The 12,640-nt window shown below is 54.6% G+C and overlaps 6 protein-coding genes across 6 annotated transcripts; 2 read left to right on the top strand and 4 right to left on the bottom strand.

The window, feature by feature from the left end:
• Positions 1 to 36: 36 nt before the first annotated feature.
• DL89DRAFT_265545 (MFS general substrate transporter) lies at positions 37 to 2,375 on the bottom strand. Its single transcript, XM_040886714.1, has 2 exons — positions 1,937 to 2,375; positions 37 to 1,904 (listed from the first exon to the last, which is right to left on the bottom strand). The coding sequence occupies exons 1-2, from the start codon at positions 2,344 to 2,346 to the stop codon at positions 380 to 382; spliced, it is 1,935 nt and encodes a 644-aa protein (XP_040745257.1). The 5' UTR covers positions 2,347 to 2,375; the 3' UTR covers positions 37 to 379.
• DL89DRAFT_291127 (bola-like protein) lies at positions 71 to 373 on the top strand (the record flags this gene model as incomplete). The annotated part of the gene is made up of 1 exon (XM_040890166.1): positions 71 to 373. One exon carries the CDS (start codon positions 71 to 73, stop codon positions 371 to 373), a length of 303 nt encoding a protein of 100 aa, XP_040745258.1.
• Positions 2,376 to 3,197: 822 nt separating the features above from the next.
• Positions 3,198 to 5,364, bottom strand: DL89DRAFT_265544 (uncharacterized protein). Its single transcript, XM_040886713.1, has 2 exons — positions 4,025 to 5,364; positions 3,198 to 3,950 (listed from the first exon to the last, which is right to left on the bottom strand). The coding sequence occupies exons 1-2, from the start codon at positions 5,049 to 5,051 to the stop codon at positions 3,433 to 3,435; spliced, it is 1,545 nt and encodes a 514-aa protein (XP_040745256.1). The 5' UTR covers positions 5,052 to 5,364; the 3' UTR covers positions 3,198 to 3,432.
• A 32-nt stretch (positions 5,365 to 5,396) lies between these two features.
• Positions 5,397 to 5,906, bottom strand: DL89DRAFT_265543 (uncharacterized protein). The gene has a single exon (XM_040886712.1). The coding sequence runs from the start codon at positions 5,707 to 5,709 to the stop codon at positions 5,545 to 5,547; it is 165 nt and encodes a 54-aa protein (XP_040745255.1). The 5' UTR covers positions 5,710 to 5,906; the 3' UTR covers positions 5,397 to 5,544.
• Positions 5,907 to 7,498: 1,592 nt separating this feature from the next.
• Positions 7,499 to 10,214, top strand: DL89DRAFT_265542 (uncharacterized protein; the record flags this gene model as incomplete). The annotated part of the gene is made up of 5 exons (XM_040886711.1): positions 7,499 to 8,643; positions 8,675 to 8,808; positions 8,834 to 9,137; positions 9,178 to 9,473; positions 9,517 to 10,214. Exons 1-5 carry the CDS (start codon positions 7,627 to 7,629, stop codon positions 10,211 to 10,213), a joined length of 2,448 nt encoding a protein of 815 aa, XP_040745254.1. The 5' UTR covers positions 7,499 to 7,626.
• An 82-nt stretch (positions 10,215 to 10,296) lies between these two features.
• On the bottom strand, positions 10,297 to 12,246 carry DL89DRAFT_265540 (uncharacterized protein). The gene is given in 7 exon segments (XM_040886710.1): positions 10,297 to 10,490; positions 10,525 to 10,547; positions 10,602 to 10,806; positions 10,842 to 11,576; positions 11,596 to 11,865; positions 11,917 to 11,992; positions 12,137 to 12,246. The coding sequence occupies 7 exon segments, from the start codon at positions 12,199 to 12,201 to the stop codon at positions 10,434 to 10,436; spliced, it is 1,431 nt and encodes a 476-aa protein (XP_040745253.1). The 5' UTR covers positions 12,202 to 12,246; the 3' UTR covers positions 10,297 to 10,433.
• Positions 12,247 to 12,640: the final 394 nt, after the last annotated feature.

Raw genomic sequence — 12,640 nt, 5'->3', positions numbered from 1 at the left:
ATCTCTCCCCTTCTCTTTCCCACATATTCGTTTTTTTTAAATGCGCGTTCTTTCTGCCCTCCGCCAGAAAATGACCACTGCGCCCGGGCCCCTGGAGCAGCTTATCCGGCAGCGCATCGAAGCAGCCTATGCGCCGACGGTGCTGGAGATCGAAAACGAGTCGCACAAGCACCGGCACCACGCGCCCATGCAGGGCGTAACCAGCACCGAAACGCATTTCAAAATCAAAGTCGTCTCCTCGCAGTTCGCGGGCCAGCGCCTGCTACAGCGCCAGCGCAGCATCTACAGTCTGTTCAAGCACGAGATGGCCATGGACGGCGGCATCCATGCAATGGCCCTGGTAACCCGCACGCCCGAAGAAGAACAGAAATAAATCCTCCTACTCCACCCAAACGCTCTTGTTCAGCACCCTCATTAGATGCCGGCGCTGCAGATACGGCAGCAGCAGGGCAGCAATGCCCGCCAATATCGACAGCCCGCCGCTGATGCCAATCAGAAACTGCACACTGCGGTTCTGGCTGGCGCGCTGCTGGAACTCCACGGCCATGGGCAGTGTGGCCAGCACGCCCACAGCCGCAGCCATGGTAGCTATGCCCAGCATGGTGAAGGCCCGCGCAATCCCAAACATCTGCATGATGCTGGCCGGTAGTACCGCGCCCAGAACCCCCATAGCCAGCCCGTAGCACACGACGTACGCGAAAAACACCGCCGGTCCGCGCGCCGGTAGCCACAGCGCCAGTGTGAATGCCCCCATGGCCAGCTGGCTCAGCCCGATGCCGGCAATGTATCCGGTGCGGTCTGCCACCAGTCCGCCGGCCACCAGACCCACGCACGCGGCTGCCCCTAGCGCATACACTGCATGCAACCGCTCCGTCATCCCCAGCAGATGCGCAAACCCCGGCAAACACAGAAGCTGCAGCGTCAGCGACGCGCCTGCCAGCAATGCCACCAGAGCCAGCACTGCCAGCCGCATGTCATAGAAGACTTTCCATGTGATTCTTCTCGGCCTGGCCACTGCCACGCGCGTCTGCAGTCCGGCGCTGCCGACGCTGCCGGATACCAGTGCCACCAGCGCCTGCACACGCATGGCGGTCTGCATGCCGTGACGCGAAAGCAGCGCGTGGAGCGCCGGCGTCAGACAGGCTGTGCCCAGGGCAGTGCCGGCCAGGGACAAGCCCGAGGCCAATGCGCGGTGCCGCTCGAACCAGTGCGCAGGCACCATATACGCAGGCACCGCAACCAATGCCACACCCACGCCCTGCACGGCGCCCTGGACGATGCTGAGCATTCGGAGGTCGTCCGAGTACGAGCCCACCAGCAACGCCAAAGCGCTGACAAACGCCCCGGTCAAAGCGCTGGCGCGCGGGCCTGTGCGGTCCGAGAACGCCCCAGCCATACCTGACGCTGCCGCACAGACCGCCATTAGCAACGCACCGATCAGCGAAATATACGTCAGCGAGGTCTTGGTCAATGCATGCGTGGTGTGGGCTGACTCATCGAGCATGGCTGGGTCGCGCTGGCTGGCATTGTCCTGGTAATGCACCTGGAAGGCCGCAAATGTGCCGGGCGCCGAGCCCACGCCGAAATTACATAGGAACGCCCACAGAACGCACTCCCACCCGCGGCCTGCGTCCATGCGGTGGTACTCCCACTCGACATTGCTTCCTTCTTTGATCTCGGGCTTGCTAGACGCCGCCCGGGCCTGGCCGCTGCGCTCCATGTTGACCTCGACCAGCGACGGATGCAGAGGCGTGCGCCTAATGCGCTCGGCGTGTCTCAGGCGGTTCTGCCTTGTGGCACCAGCAAACAGGCTGTCCATGCTGCCCGAGTGCTCGACGGGCGCCGACTGCGGCGAGGTGCTTTTGAGCCTTTGGCTCGTCAATGTCCGCCCCACGGTTCTGTAGCTAGGCGACAAGGACGGGAGATTGCGCAGGACATTTGCTTGGCCAGCTGCTTGGGCATGTTCAGGAACCGGCTCGGCGATTTGTCCTGCTTGGCGATGGGCTCTGGTGGCATGGAGCGCGCGGGCTTGATGCGCGGCACCGTCGGTCCGATGATCGGCTGCTCCAGGTATACACGCGGGTCATTCCTGGGCTCTGCTACCGGCGTGTACAATGCCGACGGCCTGGCCGGCGAGTCGCTGAGCACCCGCCGGTGCGGGGCGTGCGGGCTTTCGGCGTATTGCGGCGGGCTGCCGATTTCAGGCGAGTGCTTGACCGTGTCGCTGTCGCTGTCCTCGAGCCACTGCCGGTACGCCTGCACCGTGCTTTCCGACCCCGCTTGCTTGGGGCTGTTCTGCAGGCTGACGTCGTCAAAGGGATTCGTGCCTTTTTGCTTTTGGTCCATGGTCTAGTAATCGAATTGGGAGATATAAATGATTCGTCTTCTGGTGGCCTACCGCCCGAGCAAGTGTTATTTATATCGCTGCTCATAGAGGCGAATGTCGTTTTCTTGGCATGGTCACGGCAAGCCTAGGCCAAAGTCCACTCTATCATGGCTAGTCTGCGTGCTTTCCAGGTGGCGATGTTTGTGTTTGTGCCATGTAAACATACCAGCCACTGCCAAAGCATATCCGCCGGCTTTGCGATATCCGGTCCCGACACCATGTGTATCAGCTAAAAGCCAGAATCAAAATCAAAATCGAGCTGGTCCCAAGCGCAATCAATGCGAATGAGGGAGCATGTGCTTCCCACCGCCAGACACATAAAATACATGTTTTATCAACTTTTTATCTAAACACAAAAGCCACGCCTATTTCCCTGCATCGGCCAAGCATCCCTTGTAGAAGAAAAGCGAGGCCTCGCTCTCGAATTGCTTCGGTGCTGTTCTAAACATAAAACACAGATGGTTGTATAATTAGTAGGTTTGAATCGCATCCTGGTTATTTTTGTGGAAATCTACCTACCACCTCGATGTGGTATTTGGGTCAGTAGTAGACAAGGTGTAGCCATAGCACCCGAGTGGTATCTCGGGCTGTCCTAAAGACTAATCATATTGTGCATCATTCCAAAAGAAAAAGAACAAAACTGCCTAGGCAGGAGAAGATCCGACTCTTACCTTTACCGAGCCACTATACTAGCAGGAAGCAGTGGAGCAGAGAAGCCTCGATCTCTCTACAGGCACGCCGTCGCAGAGCCCGCATCCACGAGAAACTAGAGCTAGACAGCCATCAAAAGTAATAGTACAAAAAATCCCTAAGAAAAATACATTGTGAAGGCAAAAGGCAAAGCGAAAAATTTTTTCTAAACCCCGCATAACCCTTGCAGTCGCTTCACGAAGCCGATTGCCGGTTCAGCTTGCCTGCGCTTCCCGAGCCGATCGCATGCCATGCAGCCGCTCGTAGCTTGATCGGCCGATCCATACCATACAGCCTATTCATTTCCAGTGCTTCGTATTTCGACATATAAACCAACCACGGAACATGCAGAATATCTAGCTGGACAGTGAGCCTCGCCGCTTGAACCACTGCGGGAGCCGCGACAATAGCCCCTCGGACTCGTCTGCCTGCCCGCCGACCGCGTCCAGCGACGGCTTGCTCCCAGCACTTTTCTCCGCCCTGGCTAAATGCTGCTTTACCATATTCTTGCCCCTTGGTCGCCACCCGCGCAGTGTCGGCCCCATGCTACTCAATGACATAGGCATAATACTGGGCGGCATTGGCCACTCGGCGCGCGAAATCGTCGAAACAAACGACCTTGACCGCCGCAGCGACAAGTCCTGGTCGGCCGCAGTGCCATTGCAGATGCTTTCGAGGTCAAAGTAATCCGTCTGCGAAATGCCGCCGATCCCACACAATGCGTTTAGCCACCGGTCGCGTTGCGGCTGCGTGCCAACCTCGAGCCACAGCAACTCGGAGACATCGAAGAGCCGCACAATGAACCGGTCGCCGTGCTGCTCGCCCGCCACAAACACCGCCATTGGATCAAGCACGATCCGGAAATCCGCGGCCCCTCCAGCTGCCCGTCGCTAAGCCCCGTAGGGTCCTGCCCGCAAAACCCATACAGAGCCCCAGGCACCACTGCACAGTGGCATAGTTGCAGCCCGATACCGGCGCGCTTGCGGTAGGCCGTGGAGACGAACCTGCGCAATGCACCCATTGTCGGGCTGGAGCTCGAGACTGTGGTAGACGCCAGCGATGGAGTGCGCGGGTGGCGCGGGCCGCCTGATGGCATGGAGGAGCGCCGCGACGACCCCCGGCTGCCCGCCGCCTGCCGGAGCGCCCGCCGCCAGTAATCGTAGTCGACCAGGGACTGTGTGCAGAACACATGGACTTTCTTCCCGCTCAGCACCAGCAATGGCGCCCCGTCCCCGCCCATCTGCCGCCCGTGCGCGCTGGCCAGCCCCAGCGCCATCTCAGCACTGGCGTCGGGGAGCCTGTCGCTGGTAGCCGCCTCCCGGCTGGCCTGCCCGTTTTGGTCGATAATGCGGAACTTGTGTGTCAAATCCACCTCCACCTGCGCCATCGAAATGTCGTCGCCTTTGCGTCGGCACACATACAGCGTCTGGTTGCGCAGCACCAGGTACTTGAGCTTCCACGCCGCGCCTACGCCTTTATTCTGCAAATGGTATATCAGGCCCTCGGCTGCTGGCGCCTCTACTTGCTGCAAAACAATGTCTTCGCGGTCCTGCAGTTCCAGCACATCCGCTGTTTCAAACCCATATGAACTGAGCAGCCGGTTGTTCTCGAGCCACAGCCCGCGCGCCGCCCAGTACAATCCGAACTGCTCGCGCACCGATTCGTTGCTTGTACTCGAGACGTTCCCGAGCGACTCTGCATTCGATGACGAGGAATGCACCGACTGCGCAGTGTCCCTGACCAGATTCTGCCAGACGCTGAACCGCAGCATGCAGAGGTCGCGCGCCTGCCCCACCGTGACATTTGGCGGAAACGTGATGCGCTGCCAGCGCCCCTCGCTTGCATACATAACCATCATGGTCGTTGGCGATGCGCGTGTGGACGGCTGGCCAGCGTCGAATGGATTGCTGGCTTGCCGCGCGCCGGCCTGCGGGTTGATTACTGGCGCGGTGCGCGCCGGCTGTGCCGTTACCATCGTGAGCTCGGTGCTTAGTGTGGAGAGTGAATGCGCGTATTGGAAGCTGCGGCTTATGTTTCTGCTGCTGCCACTGCTGCTGCTGCTGGCGCTACTCGTCTGACTGGTGCGGATGTTTATCACTGCAAATGTCCTAGGGTCTTTTGGCTTTTGCGGCCCCATCTAGCATATAGAAGGATATGGAGACTAGTGAGGTAGGAAGAGGCGAATGCTGTCACCAATACTGTATGTTTATAAATAATATAAATAGAAAAGACTGAAGGTAATAGAGACTAACGACATGGATGCATACCAGAATAGATACCGGAGAAAAATGCCAAGGGAGTGTAGGGCAAACGAGTTTGCTTGATAGCACGGATTTATACTTAAAAAATGTACATTCCATTTTAGAAGGCGTCACCGTTGCTTGTCCGCAACAAGACAATTTATATGTGCTCACCTCCTCGGGGATAGGGAGCGTGAGGATATCAAAATAGGCACCCATTCTCCCTGTTTATTTTTGTTTCACGGCACATCTGTCCGCCAGGAGAAGGTGCAGGCGAGACCACTCACCACAATCCAAATATACTCGATTGCTCGTAGAATTGTGCCCTGTTGTTCCCGGGGAGACAGCTGCATTGCAAGTGCGTCCTTCCACGGACGCTGAAGCAGAACACATTGTCCTCCAGCCGAATTTGCTTGCTCTGCCCAATGCCTGTTGCTACTTTATCTCGCTACTCTATCTATTAACACGAGCCTCCTCCGCAACCCATTAGCTCCGTCGAATTTCAAAACAACACAACATGGAAGCCGCAACACAGAAAACTCTTATCGCGCTTTGCCGCAATGTGGAGCAGGAAAAAAAACACGCTGAAGCCTGCAAAATTGCACCTCCTCCCCAAGTGACAATATGGATGGGGTACATACCTATGCCCTTTTTCGGAAAAGGCGGCGATTATGCGCTCAAACTGAACAAGCAAGGAGGACAGGTTCTTTATTTGTCGTGCAGCTCCCTGGGCACCTTGCAAGCCACACTCTGCAGAATCCAGCGACAATATACATCTGCTTTCTGTATACGGTAGCAGCCCGTGTGGACTCTTCTCACACTAGGCGCCATAGGGCGTTTTTTTCCAGGCGCTGAACCGACTGTGACAAACCAGAAGCCGGCCGTGTACTGGGCATGAAATTAAGCACGAAATCCGAGTGCTGTTTAGCCCGCCTGCCCGTGTGGCTCTAAGCCACCAGTTGCGTGCTGCCTTGTTTTTGTCTTGCCTCCATCGTATAGTTGTGCTAGGTGATCCAGTTCCACTTCGCAAAAGCTTTCTTGGTTGTGGCTGTGGGACCCAGCTCTCATGGTGGTTTATTACCAAGTGTGCTGGATTTGTGTTCACCCGTCGACCTCATAGTGGTTCGTTTGGACCATAGGCGAGCAAGGTCAGTGATCTGAGATCCAGACAGTGGAGGTGGACCACGCAGACACATGCAGGGGTTTTATATTTTCTCATTGCCAATGGGCTCGCTTTCCCGTATCTTGCAGTGTATGCAGCGAGCCCTCACTACGATTCTGAAGTGAACACCGAAATCACCCACGTTTCCACCATGATCGACCGCAATTGGTCCAAATCCCCTGGCCATCACAAGCACAGCTCTCCTCCAAAGATTCTGCACGCAGCCGGAGCGTGCGCTGACGACTGCCCCTGGATGATGTAGAAAATCAAACACGCAATATATGCATACAGCCCCTTTCCTCCCCTCGTCAATCCCACGCGCCCACCCAGATAACCTAGCCAGCCCGAGGCTGCACCAGGGGCTTGGCACGTTCTGGCTATGGTTGGGATCGGTTCTGTGAGCGACTATGTGAATCATGCCTCCCGCCCCTTGTTTCGCTGAATATCAGTAAGGTATTGGCGCTACCAACCGTCCTGCACCTGCGCAACATCTTTTCTTGCCCTAGAACACAGCTGGATAAAGACACATGCGCACTGCCATTGGTTGCGCTCCCCCGTTCTCTACTGCTGTCAAGACGTGCATTGAGGGAATAAATATATGGTCGCTCTTACCTTTTTCTATACTGTCTGCCAGCCCTTTTTCAAACCAGAAGATGCAGAATGGAGTGCTGTGGTTCTCCAAAAAGCGCATGCCATGGATGGATAGGTGGTCAGTCTACCATTTGAAAAAGGCAATATACAGTGGCCGTGGTGCATGAATAGGATTGGGGCTATCTCTCTCTGCTCGCGCTGCCTGTCTGCGACACGACAGCGCACACGCAGACCCAGGGGAACTCTCCCACTACTGGAGGCATACTGCAGTTTTCTGCCTCCTTGCGTCCTTCTTTTTGCCGACGTGTGTTTCAACTGTTTTTCTCGTATCATTTGCATTGGCATGTAGCATGCCCAGCTGCTAATATAAAGAGCCTGCGCGGTAGGAATGCGCCATCCTTCTCCCATTTTCCCTCCGTCTTTCAATCCCAATTCCCTATCCCTAATAGTGTCCAGATTATAGCACTATATCCTTTTTTGGTTTTATTTTCCATTTGGCTAGTCAATAGTTGGGGCCAGTTCGCAGTCACAATCAAGTCAGTTATTTTGTTTTTACGATGAAGCCTTCTGTATCTGAGTCCCAAATACTCGGATGCGCCAGCCGCCCGCCCCTGCTGCACATTGCAATGCTGTTTCTTGTACTTGCATCAGCTGCAGTGGCTCGCGATCTGTCAAATAACGACGCATACATTGCGCCTGGGCAATATTCGGAAATGCCGTCCCAGAATAAGAAGCGGGCTGCAATTGGATGCGCCTTGCTGACGCTTGTTGGAGGCGCTGCCTACGCCGGTATTGAGCGGCTCAAGACTGCTGTCAAGTTTGCCTACAACTGCTTCTTTAAGCCACTGGGGCTGCACACGAACCAGCAAGGCCGCCTGGACGCTTTCTACGAGGGCCAGGCCGACGTATACGATGCTACACGCGGCGGACTATTGCGCGGGCGCACTACTATGCTAAAACTAGTGGCTGCTGAGCTTCGCAGTCGCGTGCAGAACGGCTCCAAGCCGATTTGGATTGATGTTGGCGGCGGGACCGGGTGGAATATCGAGCAGATGGACAAATACTTTGGCATCAAGCAGTTCGAGCGTGTGTATCTGATTGACCTGTGTCGTCCTCTGTGCAAGGTAGCTGAGGACCGGTTTCGTGAGCGCGGCTGGACCAATGTCACCGTGCTGTGCCAGGATGCTGCCACTTTTGAGCTTCCTGGTCTGGCGGATGACATTGGCAAGATCGATCTTATCACGATGTCGTACTCGCTGTCGATGATTGAGTCATTCAACCCCGTGGTCGACCGCCTGTCTACACTGCTGAAGCCCGCCGTCGGTTTGTTGGGAGTTGTCGACTTTTATGTTTCCGGTGCCTCAGGCCCATCGGCCCAGTCGGAGACAGCAGGCATCCTCAACTACCAATGCAACTGGTTCACACGTGTCTTTTGGCAGCACTGGTTCGAGTTTGACCACGTATATCTGCACCCGTGCCGCCGCAACTATCTTGAGCACAAGTTCGACACGCACAAGGTCCTGAATGCCCGCAACCACTTTGTCGTGCCGTATCTGATCCAGATGCCCTACTATGTATGGCTCGGAAATGCACCACCTGCGGCAGGCTGCGCATGTCTCGGCTATTGGCTCGAATGTGCTGTATGACACTGCCTGTGGACACATAGGAAACATTGGCAGCAACACAGATAATCGGACAGGCCACGGCGTACATGGCGCAAACACAGCCCCTAGCAACCAGTCAGGCTCAGAATCATCCGACAAGTCAACGCTTGAGTGCGATCACCCGTGTCGATTCCGGCTATCTGACACCCGGCAATTCCCCCAAGCAACTTCCAACCACTGATGTCACCGATACCCCCGCAAGTGTCATGGCGCCGGAAATCCTCGGGGTTCCAGCAATTGCGTCTTCAGCTAGCAACAAGCACACGCACGGCTGGGTGCGTATGCCCTATACCCCATCCAAACCCGAGCACGCCCAGTTTGCGACATACATCTATGGGTTTACATGGGAGGATCCAAGGCGCGATGTCGAGGTTTTGGAGCTGACAGCCAACGACAATGTAATGGTGATTACATCGGCCGGTGACAATGCCCTGGCATATGCAGGCGCACCAGCCAGGACTGAGGATCCAGTGCATCGATATGAACCCGTGCCAGAACCACCTGCTGGAGCTCAAGCTGGCTGCACTGCGCACTCTTGACTACGACGAGTTCTGGCAGATGTTTGGATGCGGCCTGAAGAGCGATTTTGTCGACATTCTGGATTGTAAGCTGTCAGCCCACCTCTCATCCAGCGCATACCAGTTCTGGAGAGGCAATGCCGATACTTTTGCACCAAAGTCGTCGCCTGCTCTGGAAATGCTGCTAGGCGATCTGGCCCACCGCAATCTGTACACGACAGGGTACTCTGGCCTGGCCCTGCATTGCCTGCGCGCAATCTGCAAGTTGGCTTGGCGTGCACAAGTATACACAGTCATTGGTTGTGGCCAAGTCCTTAGCTGAGCAGCGTGAAACATGGCTAGACAAGGTGCGTGGACGCATTCTCAGCACCCTGGCAATCCGCATCATGGACAATCCGGTGGCAATGTGGCAGCTGCTGGGTGTGCCCATCAACCAGTGGAATATGCTGCGCAGCGAGGGGTCGATGGGCCAGTACATGGCAGACACGATTGATCCGGTTGCCACATCAACGTCGTTTGTCAACGACAACTACTTCTATCACCTTCTATTCAGTCGCAGCTACTCGGAGCAGTGTCGCCCAGACTATCTGACACCCGATGGTTTCAGAACGCTGAAGCAAGCTGCGAACGACACCCACACCACGTTCACGCTGCATACGTCGACTATTCTGGATGTCTTGCGTAAAGTGCAGCCGGGTGAGCTGACCAAAGCTGTGATTATGGACCACATGGATTGGTTCACTGAGAAGGATGCGGATGAGGAGGTTATTGCACTGGCTCGTGCTGTGCGCACTGGCGGATTCGTGCTCTGGCGGAGTGCTGCTCGGGTTCCATGGTATATCGAGGTGTTCAGGAAGCATGGGTTTGCAGTTGAGGCTCTTTCAATCCGTAAACCTGGCTCACTGGTGCCGATTGATCGAGTCAACATGTATGCAAGCTTCTACAAGGCGACTAAGCTCTGAGGCCTGTTTATCATAAATCCTAATACAGTGTTGTAATGTCAGTAGCAGTCCAATACACGTTTCAAATGTCACTTGCATTCAGATAGGATGTGCCAGAATCTATTTCCTATTCACGCATCAGCTACTAATGCCAACAGTTTTGCCTCCAGTTCCTTAAATTCCGACGTACTCTTGAAGCTGGCTGCGGTGTATGGTGTGAAGGCTACCGATCAAACCACCATCAATAGCTGCGCAAGTTAGGACATAGAAGGAATAAGTGAACAAGGGTCATGCAGAACTTGGCAAGGAACAGATCCCTTCTAAGACTGTACATGTTGAACGTAGAGGTCAAGTCCTGGTTAGTCGCTCGGACAGTGGGTGGTACGCTTTGTAAAGTTCCTCGACATACTTGCTATCCGTGCAGAATAAGGCAATGTGGAGTGTGGATAAAGCGCTCGGATATCATTTGTAGGGGTATCATCTGAACCATGACCGATTCCATCTGTCCTTGGCACAGCACATGTGGCACTGCAGCCAGCATGCTCTGAGCACTGGCTCATTTGCTCGTCTGGTAAATCGACTGCGATTCCCAATCGACGCAGGAATGGACGGGTCTTAATGAACCTAGAGCCTCCTCAATCGTGGCTACCATAAATGGCAGTCGAAGGGTCTGAACATGCGGGTTGAGATTGTCAAGGTCGAGTAGATGGTCATCAAGCCAAGTGATAGTATCACCAATCACCATGGCATTGCATGCGTTGCGGCAGAGTCGAAGTGCAAGGCTGGTCGGATTCAGTGAAGGTTCCGATGTATCCCTGCTGCCATCATATGCAAACAGAATACTTTTTATCGCCGGGTAGCGCTCTGGGTTGAAGAAACCATACCGAATTAGGCGCTCAATCGTCGAGTGATTTGAAAAAAAGTCAATTTTAGTCAACAATCTCCCAGTTCCTCGGGCCAGAAATTCATATAGGCCTGGAGATTGGGATGTAAACACGAGTGACTCCAGCATTGGGAACGTGGAACCATCTGACGGCATAAGGAAATTGTTAGCGTATGTGATCTGCTCACAGTGGTCCACTATGTACAGAGTAGTTAGCCGGTCATAAACAACTGGTGTGCCGTCGTTGTTGAACAGAATCGTGCGGACTACATTAGGATCCATGGTGCCAAAATGAAGTACTTCCAGTGTCCCAGAGTTCCTCCTAATTATTTCACCCACTGGGGAGCCTTCGCCTATCCCAAACGCAACGAGCGTACGGAGGGGCCCGGTACTGTGACAAAGAATGCTGCCTGGATCAACAGAATACGATGTTACCTGCCCATCACCGATTCTAATGCAGGTTTTGCCTCTCATTAGACCGGAAAAGAGTTCGTCAATAAACTGCCCAGAAATGTCGGACCCAGTTCACTAGGTTGGCACACTGGATGATCACACGTTTGGCTCCAGGAAAGATGTTGTCCACGGCGTTGCAAAATCGGATGGCGTTTGCTGTTTCCTCGAGCAGCTTTGCACCAATATCGGCAGGTGTCGAGCGAAGGTGCAGGTGGATAACAGCGACAGATGGGAATACGTGGCCAACGAGGAGCTCATCAATAGCTGTGCCATCGAGAATGTCGCGCAAATCGAATGACAGCATCACAAATCGGACACTAGTAGCAATGACCAAGTCCTGTAGCAAGTTCCAGGCTGTGGTCCACCATCACCGAATTAAGCCAGCGACCAGGCTCGGTGCCTCTGTGATGTCTGCCGACAGTAGCATATCTGAAGATGGCTCCAAGGGCCACATCCCGCCAATGCTGGCAGCAGCCAGTCAAGGATAGAGCAGCTGCAACACTAAGCGACTTCCCACTTTGACCAGTCTCCGTGAGGTCCGTTCTCTAACTGCTCCTCCTCTTCCTCCTCGCTGCTGGAAATGAAGCTATCCACCTCAGGGTCAATACCAAGCAAGCTTCAAAAAGATAGGCTCAAGAATGAGTGTTGGTAAAGTTTGTGCTGTTGAGTACATATTGAAACAGTTCGAGTTGGGATAAGGCAAGGAGTACGAGTGAAGGGTGAGAGCAGTGTCTATACCTCTATTCAAAGTGGTAGAGTTTCCAGCATGAAGTCAGCTCTTGTAAAGTGCACCGTGAGTCATTGTGACGGGCCACCCAGCCCACTAGTCCCCAGATCCCTCTACTGATCAATCTCTCCGATCTGATCACTCTCGTCCCTAGTCGCTAGTCTCATTTTAAACCGTCTATTCAAATCCCGCTAATGATAAACCGGCTCTCTTCCGTTACGTTATGTGGATGTCACTATCTATATAAAAGACACTTCATCAATCAACCAGGTGCTGCTAGACTACAATGGTCTAACAGTAAAGCGCGCCATAGTCTACGACGAAATGGTCACCTAAGAATTGCAACAGCAGCGGTTGCTTTTCGATGGTTGTCAGATCGACCAGG

This window comes from Linderina pennispora (genome assembly GCF_002104995.1).
Source record: "Linderina pennispora strain ATCC 12442 chromosome Unknown DL89scaffold_3, whole genome shotgun sequence".
Taxonomy (NCBI): Eukaryota; Fungi; Kickxellomycota; class Kickxellomycetes; order Kickxellales; family Kickxellaceae; genus Linderina; species Linderina pennispora.
Note: the sequence above shows the minus strand (reverse complement) of the source record. Positions and strands in the feature narration are given on the sequence as shown.

What these genes read in the sequence shown, in the direction of transcription:
- DL89DRAFT_265543 (XM_040886712.1), bottom strand. Translation starts at nt 5,709, where the DNA reads ATGTGTTCTGCTTCAGCGTCCGTGGAAGGACGCACTTGCAATGCAGCT.
- DL89DRAFT_265544 (XM_040886713.1), bottom strand. Translation starts at nt 5,051, where the DNA reads ATGGTAACGGCACAGCCGGCGCGCACCGCGCCAGTAATCAACCCGCAG. An exon ending in CGGGCTGCAACTATGCCACT is followed by an intron (nt 3,951 to 4,024) that starts GTGCAGTGGTGC and finishes GGGCAGCTGGAG; the next exon opens with GGGCCGCGGATTTCCGGATC.
- DL89DRAFT_265540 (XM_040886710.1), bottom strand. Translation starts at nt 12,201, where the DNA reads ATGTACTCAACAGCACAAACTTTACCAACACTCATTCTTGAGCCTATC. An exon ending in TTATTCTGCACGGATAGCAA is followed by an intron (nt 10,548 to 10,601) that starts GTATGTCGAGGA and finishes GCGACTAACCAG; the next exon opens with GACTTGACCTCTACGTTCAA. An exon ending in TTGACCTCTACGTTCAACAT is followed by an intron (nt 10,491 to 10,524) that starts GTACAGTCTTAG and finishes TTCCTTGCCAAG; the next exon opens with TTCTGCATGACCCTTGTTCA.
- DL89DRAFT_265545 (XM_040886714.1), bottom strand. Translation starts at nt 2,346, where the DNA reads ATGGACCAAAAGCAAAAAGGCACGAATCCCTTTGACGACGTCAGCCTG. An exon ending in AAGCAGCTGGCCAAGCAAAT is followed by an intron (nt 1,905 to 1,936) that starts GTCCTGCGCAAT and finishes CTTGTCGCCTAG; the next exon opens with CTACAGAACCGTGGGGCGGA.